Source organism: Canis aureus, chromosome 19 (genome assembly GCF_053574225.1).
Source record: "Canis aureus isolate CA01 chromosome 19, VMU_Caureus_v.1.0, whole genome shotgun sequence".
In the NCBI taxonomy this organism is placed as follows: domain Eukaryota; kingdom Metazoa; phylum Chordata; class Mammalia; order Carnivora; family Canidae; genus Canis; species Canis aureus.
Genome location: NC_135629.1, coordinates 51,264,976 through 51,278,532, shown reverse-complemented (window position 1 = coordinate 51,278,532; position 13,557 = coordinate 51,264,976). Strand labels below are relative to the sequence as shown.

The window sequence follows — 13,557 nt, the reverse complement described above, 5'->3', positions numbered from 1 at the left end:
ACTTAATCCACTGAGCCTCCCAGGTGTCCCCAGAAAATAAAAATTAAAACCCCACCCATGTAGGGGTGCCTGAGTGGCTCAGTCGGTTAAGCACCTGACTCTTGGTTTCAGCTCAGGTCATGATCTTGAGACATGGGTTGGGATCCACGCTCAGTGCAGAATCTGCTTGAGATTTTCTCTCCCCTTCTGCCTCCGCTCCTCCCACCCCACTCACAGGGGGACGCATGCGCGCTCTCTCTCTCTCTAACAAATAAACAAAATCTTAAAAACAAAAAACAAAAACAACCCAAGCCCACCCTGGTAGATTTTCAGTGTGAGAAGATGAAAATGTTCTGGAAATGGATGGTGGGGGTGGTTGTACAACAATGTGAATGTGCTTAGTGCCACTGAACTGGACACTTTAGGGATCCCTGGGTGGCGCAGCGGTTTGGAGCCTGCCTTTGGCCCAGGGCGTGATCCTGGAGACCCAGGATCGAATCCCACGTCAGGCTCCCGGTGCATGGAGCCTGCTTCTCCCTCTGCCTACGTCTCTGCTGCCTCTCTCTCTCTCTCTCTCTCTCTCTCTCTCTCTCTCTGTGTGACTATCATAAATAAATAAAAAAATTTTTAAAAAAGTGAACTGGACACTTTAAAATGGTTAAGATTGGGGGGTGTGATGTGGGGGGACACCTGGGTGGCTCAGTGGTTGAGCTTCTGCCTTCAGCCCAGGGTGTGATCCTGGAGTCCTGGGATCGAGTCCCACATCGGGCTCCCTGCATGGAGCCTGCCTCTCCCTCTGCCTGTGTCTCTGCCTCTCTCTCTCTGTCTCTCATGAATTAAAAAAAAAAAAAAAGACAGGGGGGCGGGGTGGCAAATGGCTGGCTCAGTCAGTGGAGCATGTGACTCTTGGTCTCAGGGTCATGAGTTCAAGCCCCACATTGGGGATGGAGCCACTTTAAAAAATAAAGTGGCTAAGATGGTTAAGTTTTATATCATGCATATGTATATGTTATCACATTTAAGAAACCCTACCCAGGTTTGGTAGAGGACAAAGGTGACTCTGAGGGCGCTAGTCCCTGGGGTGCCCCCTGCCCATGTTGGTGGGAGTGGGGTGGCAGGGTGCTCCAGGCCTGGATTGCCAGCCTGGTGCCAGGAATAAAAGTGCCACTGTGAGTGGCTGTCCCCAACTCAGAACCTGCTCAGGGCCCCCCACAGGCCAAGTGTGGCTTCCATGTCACTGCTTCCCCAGGGCGTCTCATTTCAACCGCTGGCCTTGGGGTCTGCTGGGCAATTCCTTTCAATTCCCTTGAATGGTTACAACCTTTTCTGACATACACAGTAACTACTTCAAGTCTATGATACTCAAATGGAGTTAAGAACAGAGAAGGGACACCTGGGTGGCTCAGTGGTTGAGCGTTTGCCTTTGACTCAGGGCGTGATTCCGGGGTCTGGGATCAAGTCCCACATCAGGCTCCTTGCAGGGAGCCTGTTTCTCCCCCTTCCTGTGTCTCTGCCTCTCTCTGTGTGTCTCTCATGAATAAATAAATAAAATTAAAAAAAAAAAAAAGAACAGAGAGGAAATAGAACAAGCACAGAGTGAAGGACAGATGAGACCCAGCCACAGAATGTGTCTCTGACAGCACCCAGCTCAGGGTGTGGCTGGGCCAGGCCGATTCCAGAGCCGCAGCCCAAGCCCCTGTGGGGAACCAAAGCACACGCTGGGTGTCTATGTGGCTCTCTCGGTTTCTTTTTTAAACTCTGTCAATAAAGTCAATCAAACAAACAAACAAAATCACTATATGGCCAAGTGGAAGGTGTCAGAAGGCAGACGGGCCAGTTCAGAACCTTGGTTATTTGCCCCAAACTCAAGACTCTTAATTTAAAGACCTGGGAGGGTAAAAAAAAATAAAAAATAAAAAATAAATCAGGTGAAACAACACTCAGCTTGGTGAAAGAAACCAGTCACAAAAGGACAAATCCTGTCTGATTCCACTTATGTGAGGTCCTCAGGGGAGTCACATTCACAGACAGGAAGTCGATGGTGGGCGCCAAGAGCTGGGGGAGGGAATGGGGAGTCTGTGTTTAAGAGTTTCAGTTTGGAAAGATGGGAAAGTTCTAGGGAGGGATGCTGGTGCCATGTGAATGTACTTCATGCCACTCAATTGGCCAGTCAGACATGCTAAGTTTCATGTTCTATGTTCTTTACCACAATTTTTTAAGACGTAGAAAAAGGAAACAAACAAAAAAAGAAACAGAGCAGCACTATAACCCATTCTGCCCCAAAGGTAAAGCAGGCCCTGTCTCCAAAAGCTTGGATGGCTCCTTCTGGTGTGAGGAGTTCGAAGTCAGGCACTGCAACTGTTAAAACAGCAATGACAATAATAGAACTGATCGAAATTGTTATTGTCATTCCACTAAGGAACAGGGCAAAACGACACCACAGTTTATATGGAAGAACCGAAGTCTATGACCAGCCAAAACAACCTTATAGTAAAAGAGTAGAGATGGGGAACCTGGCTGAGGAGGGCATAGTAAAACATGCCAAACAGCCAAACAGCCACAGTGGCCAAAAGAGCAAATGCTGCTGAGGGAAGAAATGGGCCAAAGGAACAAAAAAAGAGAAGACCCAGCAAAGGCCCCAGCTGAGGGAGCTTGGGTTAAGACAAAGGGGTTTCCACAAATTAGTGGGAAAGATGGTCTTGGGGTGTGGTGCTGGGAAAAGAAGCTCACTCAACCCAAGAAAAATCAAGCTGCATCCCTACCTCACACCTTAACATGAAAACTCAGAAGGATGGATGTAGCTACAGGAAGGTACAAAGCTACAGGAAGAAAATGTAACAGAATATCGGGGGCCTCAGGAAGAGGAAAGATTCCTTTAAAAATTCATCAAAGATAGGGCACCTGCATGGCTCAGTGGTTGGGCATCTGCCTTGGCTCAGGGTGTGATCCCAGGGTCCTGGGATCAAGTCCCACATCAGGCTCCCCACAGGGAGCCTGCTTCTCCCTCTGCCTAGGTCTATGCCTCTCTGTGTCTCTCGTGAATAAATAAATAAAATATTTAAAAAAAAAATTCCTCAAAGATGAGGCGCCTGGGTGCCTTAGTTGGTTAAATGTCTGACTCTTGATTTTGGCTCAGGTCATGATCTCAAGATTGTGAGATCAAGCCTGGCATCAGGATCCGTGCTAAGTGCGCAGCCTGCTTACAATTCTCTCTATCCCTCTCCCTACTCCTCGTTCTCTGTCTCTAAAAACAAATAAACAAACCTCAAACTACATATGAAAAATACAAGATGATCTCACTTACATGTAGAAGTAAAAAAACAAAACAAAAACAAAAACAAAAAAACCCCAAGGGATTTGTGGGTGGCTCAGCAGTTTAGTGCCTGCCTTCAGCCCAGGCATGATCCTGGAGTCCTGAGATCGAGTCCCGCATCAGGCTCCCTGCATGGAGCCTGCTTCTCCCTCTGCCTGAGTCTCTGCCTCTCTCCCTCTCTGTGTCTATCATGAATAAATAAATAAAATCTTAAAAAAAAAAAAAAAAAAAACTCCTAGATGCAGAGAACAGACCGGTAGTTTCCTGAGTAAGGGGGTGAGAAAATGGGAGAAAGGGGTCAAAATGTACAAATTTCCAGGTATGAAATACATAAATCCTGGATCTGTCCTGTGCAGCATGGTGACTATAGCTAATAATGCTGTATTGAATGAACATCTGAAAGTTGCTAAGAGAGGAGATCTTAAATGTTGTCACAAGAAAAAGTCTGGAACTCTGTGAGCTGCCAGATATTAACTAAACTTACTGTAATAATTATTTTGCAATATATACAAATATCACAATCATTATTTGATTACCCTGAATGGGTACAGTGCTACATGCCAATTATAGGTCAATAAAATCTGAAAAAAAAAATTTAAAAATTAACAAAAGAAGAAAAATAGGATGGGTTTAACTGTATTTGACATGAACATTTCTACTTCATTATAAAACAACAACCTTCATAGACAAAGTTAAATGACAGGATATACACTATGGGAAAATATTCACAATGCCAGAAGTGGCCAAAGATTTTCTTCTAGAACAAGACTCAATAATCTTTTTCTGTAAGGGGCCAGACAATAAATATTCTGTTATGTGGGCTGGAAGGTCTCATTTGCAAAAGCAGCCCTGGACAGTATATAAATTAATGGGCATGGCTGTGTCACAACACGAATTTCATATTAATTTTGTTCGTGTCACAAAATGTTGTTCTTCTTTTCACATTGTTCAACCATTTAAAAATATGAAAAACCATGCTTAGCTTGTGAGCCTATAAAAACAGGCAGCGGGCTGGACTTGGCCCAAAGGCTGTAGTTTGCCAACCTCGATCCTGGAATATGTCAGAACTTCTCAAAATTGCCCAAGGAAAAACGGACAAAGGCTACAAATAAGTGATTCACAGAGGAGTCTTATGAAACATGTATGGTGATGCCCTATCTCACCAAAAGATCAAAGAAATGCACATTAAAACAAGGAGATACCACCCTGCACCAGAGTCGATGGGCAAAACATGAGAGAAAAAACTTCGTGTTGGTGGGTATGTGGGGCAATGGGCACCTCAGATCCAAGCGTGGCTGGTGGGAGCTTGGACAGGGAGAGCTTGCCCAGAGAGGATTGGACAAAACTTGGAGTGAAATGGTGAATTCCCTGTGAATCAGCAACCCCAGGGGAAGCGACATGTGAAGACAGCACCAGCACTGCTCATGGCAGCCAGGAGCTGGACATAACTGGGTGCCCCCAAGGGGGTATGGATGAGAAAAGCGTAGCACACACTAGGGCAGAAGGCGATGTGGTCCTTCTGACTGACAAACCCAATGTATAAGCATCAGGGTGGAGAGTTCAAAAAGAGTGTACAGAGAGATAAAAAAAGAGAGAGAGAGAGAGAGAAACAGCAAGATTTTTTTCTTCGGAAATCACAATACCATTTTAGGAAATCAAGCATGCACAGAGCATATTTTTCAAGGACACTGAAATGTCTAAATAAGCTTCTGGAAGGTGGATTGCGAGGAATGATATTACATGGGCTGGGGGGGGAGTGTGAGCGGCATAGAGCAGGGGTTGGCGAATTATGGACTATGGGCACGATTTTTGCATTCTTGATGGTCGGAAAAACAAAAAAGAATGCTATCTGGGACATGTGAAAATTACATGAAATTGCATTTCATACAGCCACGCTTGTTCCGTTCTATACTGTCCACACTTACGTGCTACAGAAGCAGAACCGAGACGCTAAACTCATCAAAATTCGTGCACAAAATATGCTAATTTTTTTGCATATTAAGCTCACTGCAATCAAGCTTAAAAGAGAGAGAGAGAGAGAGAGAGAACCAAGCAGAATTGAGCCATTGCCACTAAGATCATACGGCCCACGGAGCTGAAAATATTTACCGACCCTCAGCACTGGGGGTGGAAGGTGGAGGTGGAAAAAGAATCAAGTAAAATGAGGGAGCTGGCAGACGCAGATGGAGATGGTCACTGTGAGCAGAAGAATTTAGATGAACTCAGTTTGGGCCTCCTTTGGCCAAAAGAAATTTTTAAAAATTTAAATCACTCAGCCACCCAGTGTAGGAAGGGAGTGGGGCCACAGGGGAATAAAGCAAGTTGGCAAGAGACATCATGGTCCTCAAAAATGGTCTTCCAGAAACCTGTCCTGAGAAAACAGAAGACGTGAGGGGTTTCTGCAGAGGGACGTCTGTGTGGCGCCCGATGACAGCAGACATCGACGTGGCTCACCAGTAAATACTACGTCCCGGGAATTTTTAATCACGGGAAGAAATGCCCCTGGGATCAGGTTCCATCAAAGAAAACCAAAGGCGGAGTTTGAATCCTGGCTCCATGAACAGTGGGCAACCACTGGGGCCCTCTGTTTCCTCTTCTGTCAAATGGGGAATGATAACGCCACCCACCTCACAGGGGTGCTGGGGATGTAAATGAATTAAAATGGAAAAAGAGCGTCTAGAAACGCCCTGGCCCCAAGTAAAGCTACCTAAATGCTTTTAAAAGTGAAATATTGCAAGACAACACATTCCATCGGTTCCCTGTTGCTGGACTTGAAACCTACATATTATTTTCTGCATTAAAAATTTCGGAAGGAAAGAAGCAGAAGTGCTGACAACAGCTGTGTCTGGGCGGTGGTGGGTTTATGGGGGTTTTGTTTTGTGTTCCAGATTTTTCTGTACTTTCCAAACTTTCCACAGAGCATATGAATTGCTGTCATAGGAATATGTTTTGAACAGGAGCAAAGGAAATTTCAAAGCTTTGGAGCCCCCACGGATGCACACGCCCAGCTGCCCCGTCTCCCACTCATCTCCCTGCCTTGCTTTTGGGTGGTGGGGGATGGGACTTCATGAGGTCTCCCAGCCTCTGCCTGCCCCACCCACCCTTTCCAGCCTGAGGGGAAGGCTGCTTCGCCCTTTGGCTGCAGTGAGGGAATTCTAGATGGCAGAGAAGTCCTCCTTACTTCCTCCCCCAGGGAGTACTCCGGGACCTACCCATCAAGCTGGGTGACCTAAACACATGGTCCCAACGCTTGTCAAGTCCTGTACATCTAATTTCATTTTTCATATTGCTCCTCCTCCCCAGTCTGCAAGCCCTACAGGGCCCGCCGCTGATGCTCAGGCACCTCTGGACCTTGCTTGTCTGGCCTCATTACTCTAGCCCCTCCTCGCTTCAGGACCTTTGCCCCCACTGTGAACACTCTTCTTCCCACCTTGGTGCCACGTGGCTGCTGCCTCTCTTTCACATCTTGGTTTATTTTTTATTTATTTTTAATTTTTTTTAAGATTTTATTTATTTATTCATGAAAGAGAGAGAGAGAGAGGCAGAGACACAGGCAGAGGGAGAAGCAGGCTTCACGCCAGGAGCCTGATGTGGGACTCGATCCTGGGACTCCAGGATCGCGCCCTGAGCCAAAGGCAGGCGGTAAACCGCTGAGCCACCAGGGATCCCCCACATCTTGGTTTAAAGAGCCAACCGCTAACCCTCAAGCACCTACCATGTGCCTGATGCCACATGGAACACCCAATGGGAACTGACACATTGAAGCCTCACACTGATCTGGTGATACCAGGCTGTCAGGACACCCCTACCCCTGGCCATTTGCAAATGAGACACACAGAGGTCAAATAACTAGCTCAAGGGCACAGAACTAGGGGGCAGGGTAATCAGAGTTGGAACCCAGACCATCACCCCACCTGATGGCTGCCTACCCCACGCCCCTGTTTTATTTGCTTCAAACACCTCTCCTCTGAAATGATACTTCTTCACTTATTTACTAAGGGGCTTCATTTGTTTGTCGCACTCGTCTATCTTGTTCACTGCTGTACCCCCAAAGCCCAAAAGAGTCCTGCACATAGCAAATGTTCAATAAAAGTTTGCAGACTGAGAAGACACTGAAATGAACGGGCAAGCTCCAGCTCCGCCCAAGCAAAGCAGAGGCTGGGGCTGGCTGCAGCAAGGAGGAGTTAAGTGAGACACAAGGAAGAGCTTTTGGGGGCAGCAGCCCACACACAGTGGGAACATCACTAGGTCTGTGTGTCCTGCAGGCAGGCAGCCCCATGGCTGCCCTAGGTGGCATGTCTGGAATGAAGGCTGCCTCTCAGAAATCCCAAGGCGGAGCCGGGCAGAGCCCTTGGCTGGGGGCCAGAGTCAAAGGGCCGGGTGTTTGCGATGGACACAGAACAGAGGAGTGGTGCCTGGAGCTGGCCAGGAACAACATGGAAAGGCAAAAAAACACAGCTGGGTCCCCTCCCTCCAGCATGTGCCCTCTGGTCCCTCCATGGGGCTCTGACATTTGAGACTGGGACGGGGACCTAGGCTGTACCTTAGAGCCCCCTGCAGGTTCAGGCTGACCTCGGTTTAGATCCTGGCTCAGCCACTTCGTGGCTGTGCGACACAGGGCAAGTACAGCTCTTCCCTGAGCCTCAGTCTCCCCAGCTGTGAGCAGAATGGGCCTGAAAGTTATCAACAGAAGCAGCAACAATGGGATCCCTGGGTGGCGCAGCGGTTTGGCGCCTGCCTTTGGCCCAGGGCGGGATCCTGGAGACCCGGGATCGAATCCCACGTCGGGCTCCCGGTGCATGGAGCCTGCTTCTCCTTCTGCCTATGTCTCTGCATCTCTCTCTCTCTGTGTGACTATCATAAATAAATAAAAATTAAAAAAAAAAAAAAAGAAGCAGCAACAGGCAGCGCTGGAGGGTTCACTGTGTACATCAAGTCACGAGTCCTAGGGGCTGGGACTATCGTTATGCCACTTTACAGATTGGGAAGCTGAGGCCCAGAGGGGTGAAGTCCCTCACCTAGGGCTACATCATGAAGTAGAATTTGAACCCAGGTTGCTTAACTGTAAAGCCCATACTCTTCAGCCTTCCATGACTGAAAGCCTCAGCACAGCACCTGGCACCAGGCTAGCCTCTGATAAAGAACAGCTGCCATTATTATGACTCATTCTGACAGCTTCTCCCAGGAGCCTAAGGGTGGCAGTGGTGGGGCAGCTGTCTTTTGCAGATCCCACATCCCCTTTCCTGGCATGAGGACTCAGCACTTCCTCTAGGGGACACCCCCTTTGTTCCCTCAAAGGCCACAGGGCTTGGGTGGGGCTCCTCTACCCCCAGGATCTGGGGTTAGAGGATCTGCACTGGGGGCAACGAAAAACACTGTGATTTGGCTCAGTGATGGGCACATGACGGCCACTGGCCAACGAGGGGCGCTCCTGGGATCGTTTATGGGCACCATTTGGACTGAGAAGTTCCCTTTCCACCAAGATGGAAAGACAGATCCCTGGAGTGGTGGGGCCACTTTCACTCACCTGAGAAAGACCTCAAGGTGCACAGAAGATATTTGAGCACCTAGATCTAGCTATGACTGAACCCGTCACCAGGTTACATGAATAATACATTGCCTAAACCGGACTGAAATTGGTTTCTACCATTTACTGAATAAAATGGATGGGTTTTTTGGCTCAATAAGCCAACAGTCCTAGGGACCCTTCCTCAAATACCTCCTGTTTTCTGGATACTTATAATGCACTAGACATGAGGACGTACACTCAATCAGATACCTGATTTTTCTGCATGGTCCCTACAGCACAGAATCAACGTCACAACTGTCCCCTTTTTGCAGGTGAAGAGACCGGGGCTCTGAGAACCAGCGTGGTTGGTCTGACGGAAGGCCAGGGCTAAGGCTAGACCTTGGCCTTCACAGGAACAAAGGGCACCTCTCCCCCAGCCTCCCCCGTGCACTATGGCTCACCTGCTGTCCCGTCGCAGCTTCGTTCCGTGATGCTAATTTTCTTCACCAGGTGGACGTTGCCAGTGGATGCAGTGGCTGTGGGGAACGCTGTCTCTACCACCTCATGGGTACGGAACACTGCAGGGCTATCGACCCCTCCAGGCGTTGCCAGGGACCGCAGCCCTGTCCCATAGGGCTCCAGACTCTGGGCTCGCTGTGCAGGGGCCCCGGCGGCTGTACTGGCAACCACCTCCACCTCCCGAGGGCCCTCTACCACCCGGACAGTGTCCACGCGGATGGGGCTGTCTGGTGGAGGCCGGGGCTGGGGCTGGGGCTGGGGCTGGGGCTGGGGGTCAGCCTGCCTGGCCTGAGCTGCCTGCAGCTCCTGGAGTGCTTTCTTGAGCTGGGTCTCCAGCACGGCGACCTTAGCGGCAAGGGCTGCCTCCCCGTCAGGCACACCCAAGTCCCGCTCTCGGACCCAGGTGCCCACGCTCCGGGTCTCGAGGGTCACCGGGTCCTCGAGGGGCTCTGGGAGGTCCAGGCAGAGCTCACTGCGGCTCCGGGCCCCTGTGGGGTGGCCCAGGAATTTCTGGCTCTTGAGCTGTACTGTGAGCTGCCGTTTCTCCTCCTGCAGCACAGAGAGCTTCACCTGGAGCACGGGGATCAGCTTCACCTGCTCCTCCAGCTGCCGCAGCTTCCGTAGCGCACCCGCCATCTGTTCCCGCACGTGGGCCAGGTGCCCAGCACTGGGAGGCACGGGTGTGGACAGTCCCGAGCCCCGTGGCGTTGGGGGTGGCAGCCCCACGCCCACCAACGAGCTTGTGGAGCCTGCTGCGCTGGGGGTCAGGGAGCCCAAGCCAGTGGGTGCAGCCGCCTGGTCCTCCAGGCGGCGACGGGCGTCCAGCAGCGTGCGCTCCACGCGCGGGTTGAAGCCGGCGCGCGTCTCTAGGGCACCATACTGCGGGTAGAAGCCACGGCCACAGTAGGAGTAGGCCGAGTGGCGGCTGTCCCCACTGGCATTAGAGCACAGAGACTCAGTGGATGTCCACCAGGAGCCGGGACCCCGTGGCAGTGAGCCGAGGCGGGGCCGGCGCTGCACGGCCACGCGCCGGAGCGTGTGGCCTTTCTCAATGTCATCCACGTACTTGAGAAAGTCCAGGTCGAGGCGGTAGCCGTAGGGCGTCTCCACGGAGTATGGTGGGTCAGGCTCCCTGGCAGGGAAGGCGGGTGGGGAGGCTGGACCGGGGGCCCCTGGGGCGTGAAGAAAGACCAGGGCCTCTGAACACTGCTGTCCCCTTCTCAGGGGGAAGACTCATGTTCACATCCCAGGGAGAGTCGAGGTTTATTCACCCACAGGAGGGGAGACCACTGGGTGCTCAACTGTGGCTCCAGTCTCAGGGCAAGGCCCTGCCCCCTCAGAAACCCTCAGGGCAAGGACCAGGGACTGTCTCTAGTCTCAGACCAGCCCCTTTCCCTAAAAGACTATCTCCTCCATCAGACCCTCTAGGGCAGAGCCAAAGGCCCTCATTCAGGCCTGCAGGGAAGGGCTGTATCCTACCCCCAGTAACCATGCCCCCCCCCCACACTGCCCCCGAGGCAAGGCCTTATCTTTCCCCCCAGACCCTGGGGCAGGGCCCTTTCTTCCCGAGCCCTCTGACCTGGGAAGGGGGCTGGCACGTGCAGGACTTGGGCCATCCTTTGGTCTGCAGACGCTCCTCAAGAGTCACCTGGGGTTTATCTCAGATCACCTGCAGCACTGGCTGAGGCTTACCTGGGGAAAAGGGGATGTTGGAGCCTGGAGTCAGGAAGAGTCTGCAGTGGGGAAGAAGGGGATGTGGCCACCCTTCCCCCACAATTGTCCCCCTCCCAATCCCTCCTCTTCCCCGAGTCTGGGACCCTCTCATAGGAACACACCCGGCCTGGCTGTGGAAAGGGGTGGGGGTGGGGGGGCTCGCGGCCTGGAACAAAGAAACCAAACCTCACGGCCCGCCTGCACATCTGTCCAGCCGCTGGACAGGATCCAGCTGTTCCCACAGCCCCGCCTCCACAAGGCCCTGGGCTGGGGGCCCCCGAGCCTAACAGGCCCCACCCTTCCTGCACCCCTCCTCTCAGCCCAGGCCAGAAGCTGGCTACAGGGATGCATGGGGGCTGAGGTGGGCAGGGGGCTGAGGCCCTGAGTAAGGGACTGTCTTCCTGAAAGGATCCGAGGACACAGAGACACAGGGACACCAGGAGAGATGGAGCTCAGGGTAGGGGACCCCAAAGCAGAGCTGGGGCAGGCCAACCAGAGTGGGGGGGAGGGAAAGTCGGTGAGGTGGGGGAGGCAGTGAGGAGCAAAGCCTTTCCTCTTTATGGAAACAATTTTCTCTAAAAATAAACAGTTTCGCTGCCGGGCTACACGAGAACTTCCTGCCCCCCCAGGATGCGTCCGGCTCAGGGGCGCAGCAGGGATAGAAGGCCGAGTGGTGGCCAGGGAAGTCATGGGGGTGGGAGGGTGGGGAGGAAGTAAGAGAGGGTGCCTGGAGGCTGCAAAAGGGAGGGACAATCAGAGCCTCTCACTAACCCCTCCTCAGCCCTGGAGACCAGCCAGCACCCTTTTGTCCCCAACACTCAGCCTGAGCTTGGCCAGTTCTTTCTGCTGTCTGACCTCTAGCCACCCTGCTCCAGAGGCCCCAGCCCATCCCATCCCACCAAGGAGGACCCTTTCTGGCTGAGGGGGGCCAGGGCAGTGGGTACCTGGGAGGATGGACCAGGCGGGGCACCTGCCGGGCATGAAGGCGGGGCTGGGGCTCCAGGGGCGGCCAAGCTCCTCCTAGTCTTACACCCTGCTCGCCTCCTGCTTAGTGCCTTTGCTTAGTCTCTTCACGTCCCTCTGCGTCTCTCCACGCTCTCCACGCCTGTGTATCTCACTCCACTTCTCTTACCCTCTGTTTCCACGTCTCTGGCTTCCAATGCCGCCTGCAGCACAGTAACCAATTGTATGAAACTTGGTTTTCCACGAAACCAAGAACTTGGAGGTTCACCCCTACACACCAGGGAGGTGATCAAAAGCATTTTCTGGGGACCTGAGAGAGATGGGCGGGCAGGAAGCAGAATCGGAATATCCCGTGGGGGCCCCTGGAGGTGAAAAGCGGTGGGGCGAGTAATAATCATAATAGTAATAATCACCCCAGCTGCTCATCTGATCACAACATTCCCATCAGGCACAGGTTATTGCCCTGTTTTGGAAACAGGGCATCTGGGGTCACAGAAATGTCCAGTGAGTTTGTCCAGGGTCACTAGAAGGGGAAGGGGCTGGGTCTGCACTTGAACCTAAGCCCGGAAGATTCCCCACTGCCAGGGTCACCTCACCCCTAGCTCCGCATCCCTCTGCCCATTTCCCAGACACAGAGACTGAAGGCAGAGGGTCTCTAGTCATCTGATCGCCCTCTAGGTGCGAGGACGACTCCAGGTCTAGAACGCAGATGGAGGTGGGGAGCGTGATGGGGGAGGTGTCTGTGGCTGAAGGCCCCCTCCCTGAGTGGGACCCTGGGGTATAAAAAAGGAAACACCGGGTCGGAGAGAAATGGAGAAAACGAGGCGGACACTCCAAGAGGGAACAGGTAACGGGGCGCGGGGCCGCGGGACCGGGGCCGAATGGCCGCGGGGTCTCCCTGCAGCCCCCACTCCCAGCCAAGCCGGACGTCTCTGGGGTCTCCCCGCCCCAAAGATGGGGGCAAGGGTGACCCCGCCCCGTGGAGGGAGGGGGCGGGGCCTGCGGGGTCCGGCTAATGGCAAACAGCTGCCGCTCCCCACGCCGGCCCAGCCGCCAGGCCGAGGCCCAGCCCGGCGTCCGGCCGGGCCGCCTTCCCGCCGTCTGGGGCCCGGCCCGGCTCGGCCGCGGAGGAGGCGAGGGGGGCCGGGGCGGGGGAAGGAGGTACAGAGGACCGAGGTGGCGGAGAGGGGCAGAGCGACGGCAGGGATGGGGCGGAGGCAGGGCGAGAGGTGCAGGCGGAGGAGGACGGGGCCGGGGGCGAGAGGCAGGGACGGGGCCAAAGGCGGGGAGGGGACAGAGAGGCGGGGAACGAGGCTCTCAGAGTCCGGAAAGTTTGGACCGAGACGTAGAGTTGGAGGCAGAGGCTCGTAGAGAACGGCGAGGTCGCGCCCCGGGATTGGGGGTGGCTGGGGCGGGGACCACGCTCCAACCCCGAACCGGACTCGAACCCCGACCCAGCCTCGGGTCCTACTCGCCTCGCGCGCTCCGGCCGCCGCCGTCCCTGCGTCCCGCCGCCCGTGCGTCCTCCGCGCGCCACCGCCCGGCCGCCCGGCCCTCGGCG

General features: G+C 53.3%; 1 protein-coding gene across 2 annotated transcripts in view; it reads right to left on the bottom strand.

The window, feature by feature from the left end:
* Positions 1–13,557, bottom strand: part of KANK2 (KN motif and ankyrin repeat domains 2) — a 25,798-nt gene extending 12,241 nt beyond the window's left edge. Inside the window, exons 1-4 of one of the 2 annotated variants that reach the window (XM_077859911.1) lie at positions 13,472–13,557; positions 11,978–12,199; positions 10,900–11,012; positions 9,263–10,492 (exon numbers count right to left, since the gene is read on the bottom strand). In XM_077859911.1, the coding sequence (XP_077716037.1) occupies positions 9,263–10,492; positions 10,900–10,936 (1,267 nt within the window). In that variant the 5' untranslated portion in view covers positions 10,937–11,012; positions 11,978–12,199; positions 13,472–13,557. The remainder of the gene's footprint in view (positions 1–9,262; positions 10,493–10,899; positions 11,013–11,977; positions 12,200–13,471) is intronic. The other variant, XM_077859912.1, reaches the window with a different exon arrangement.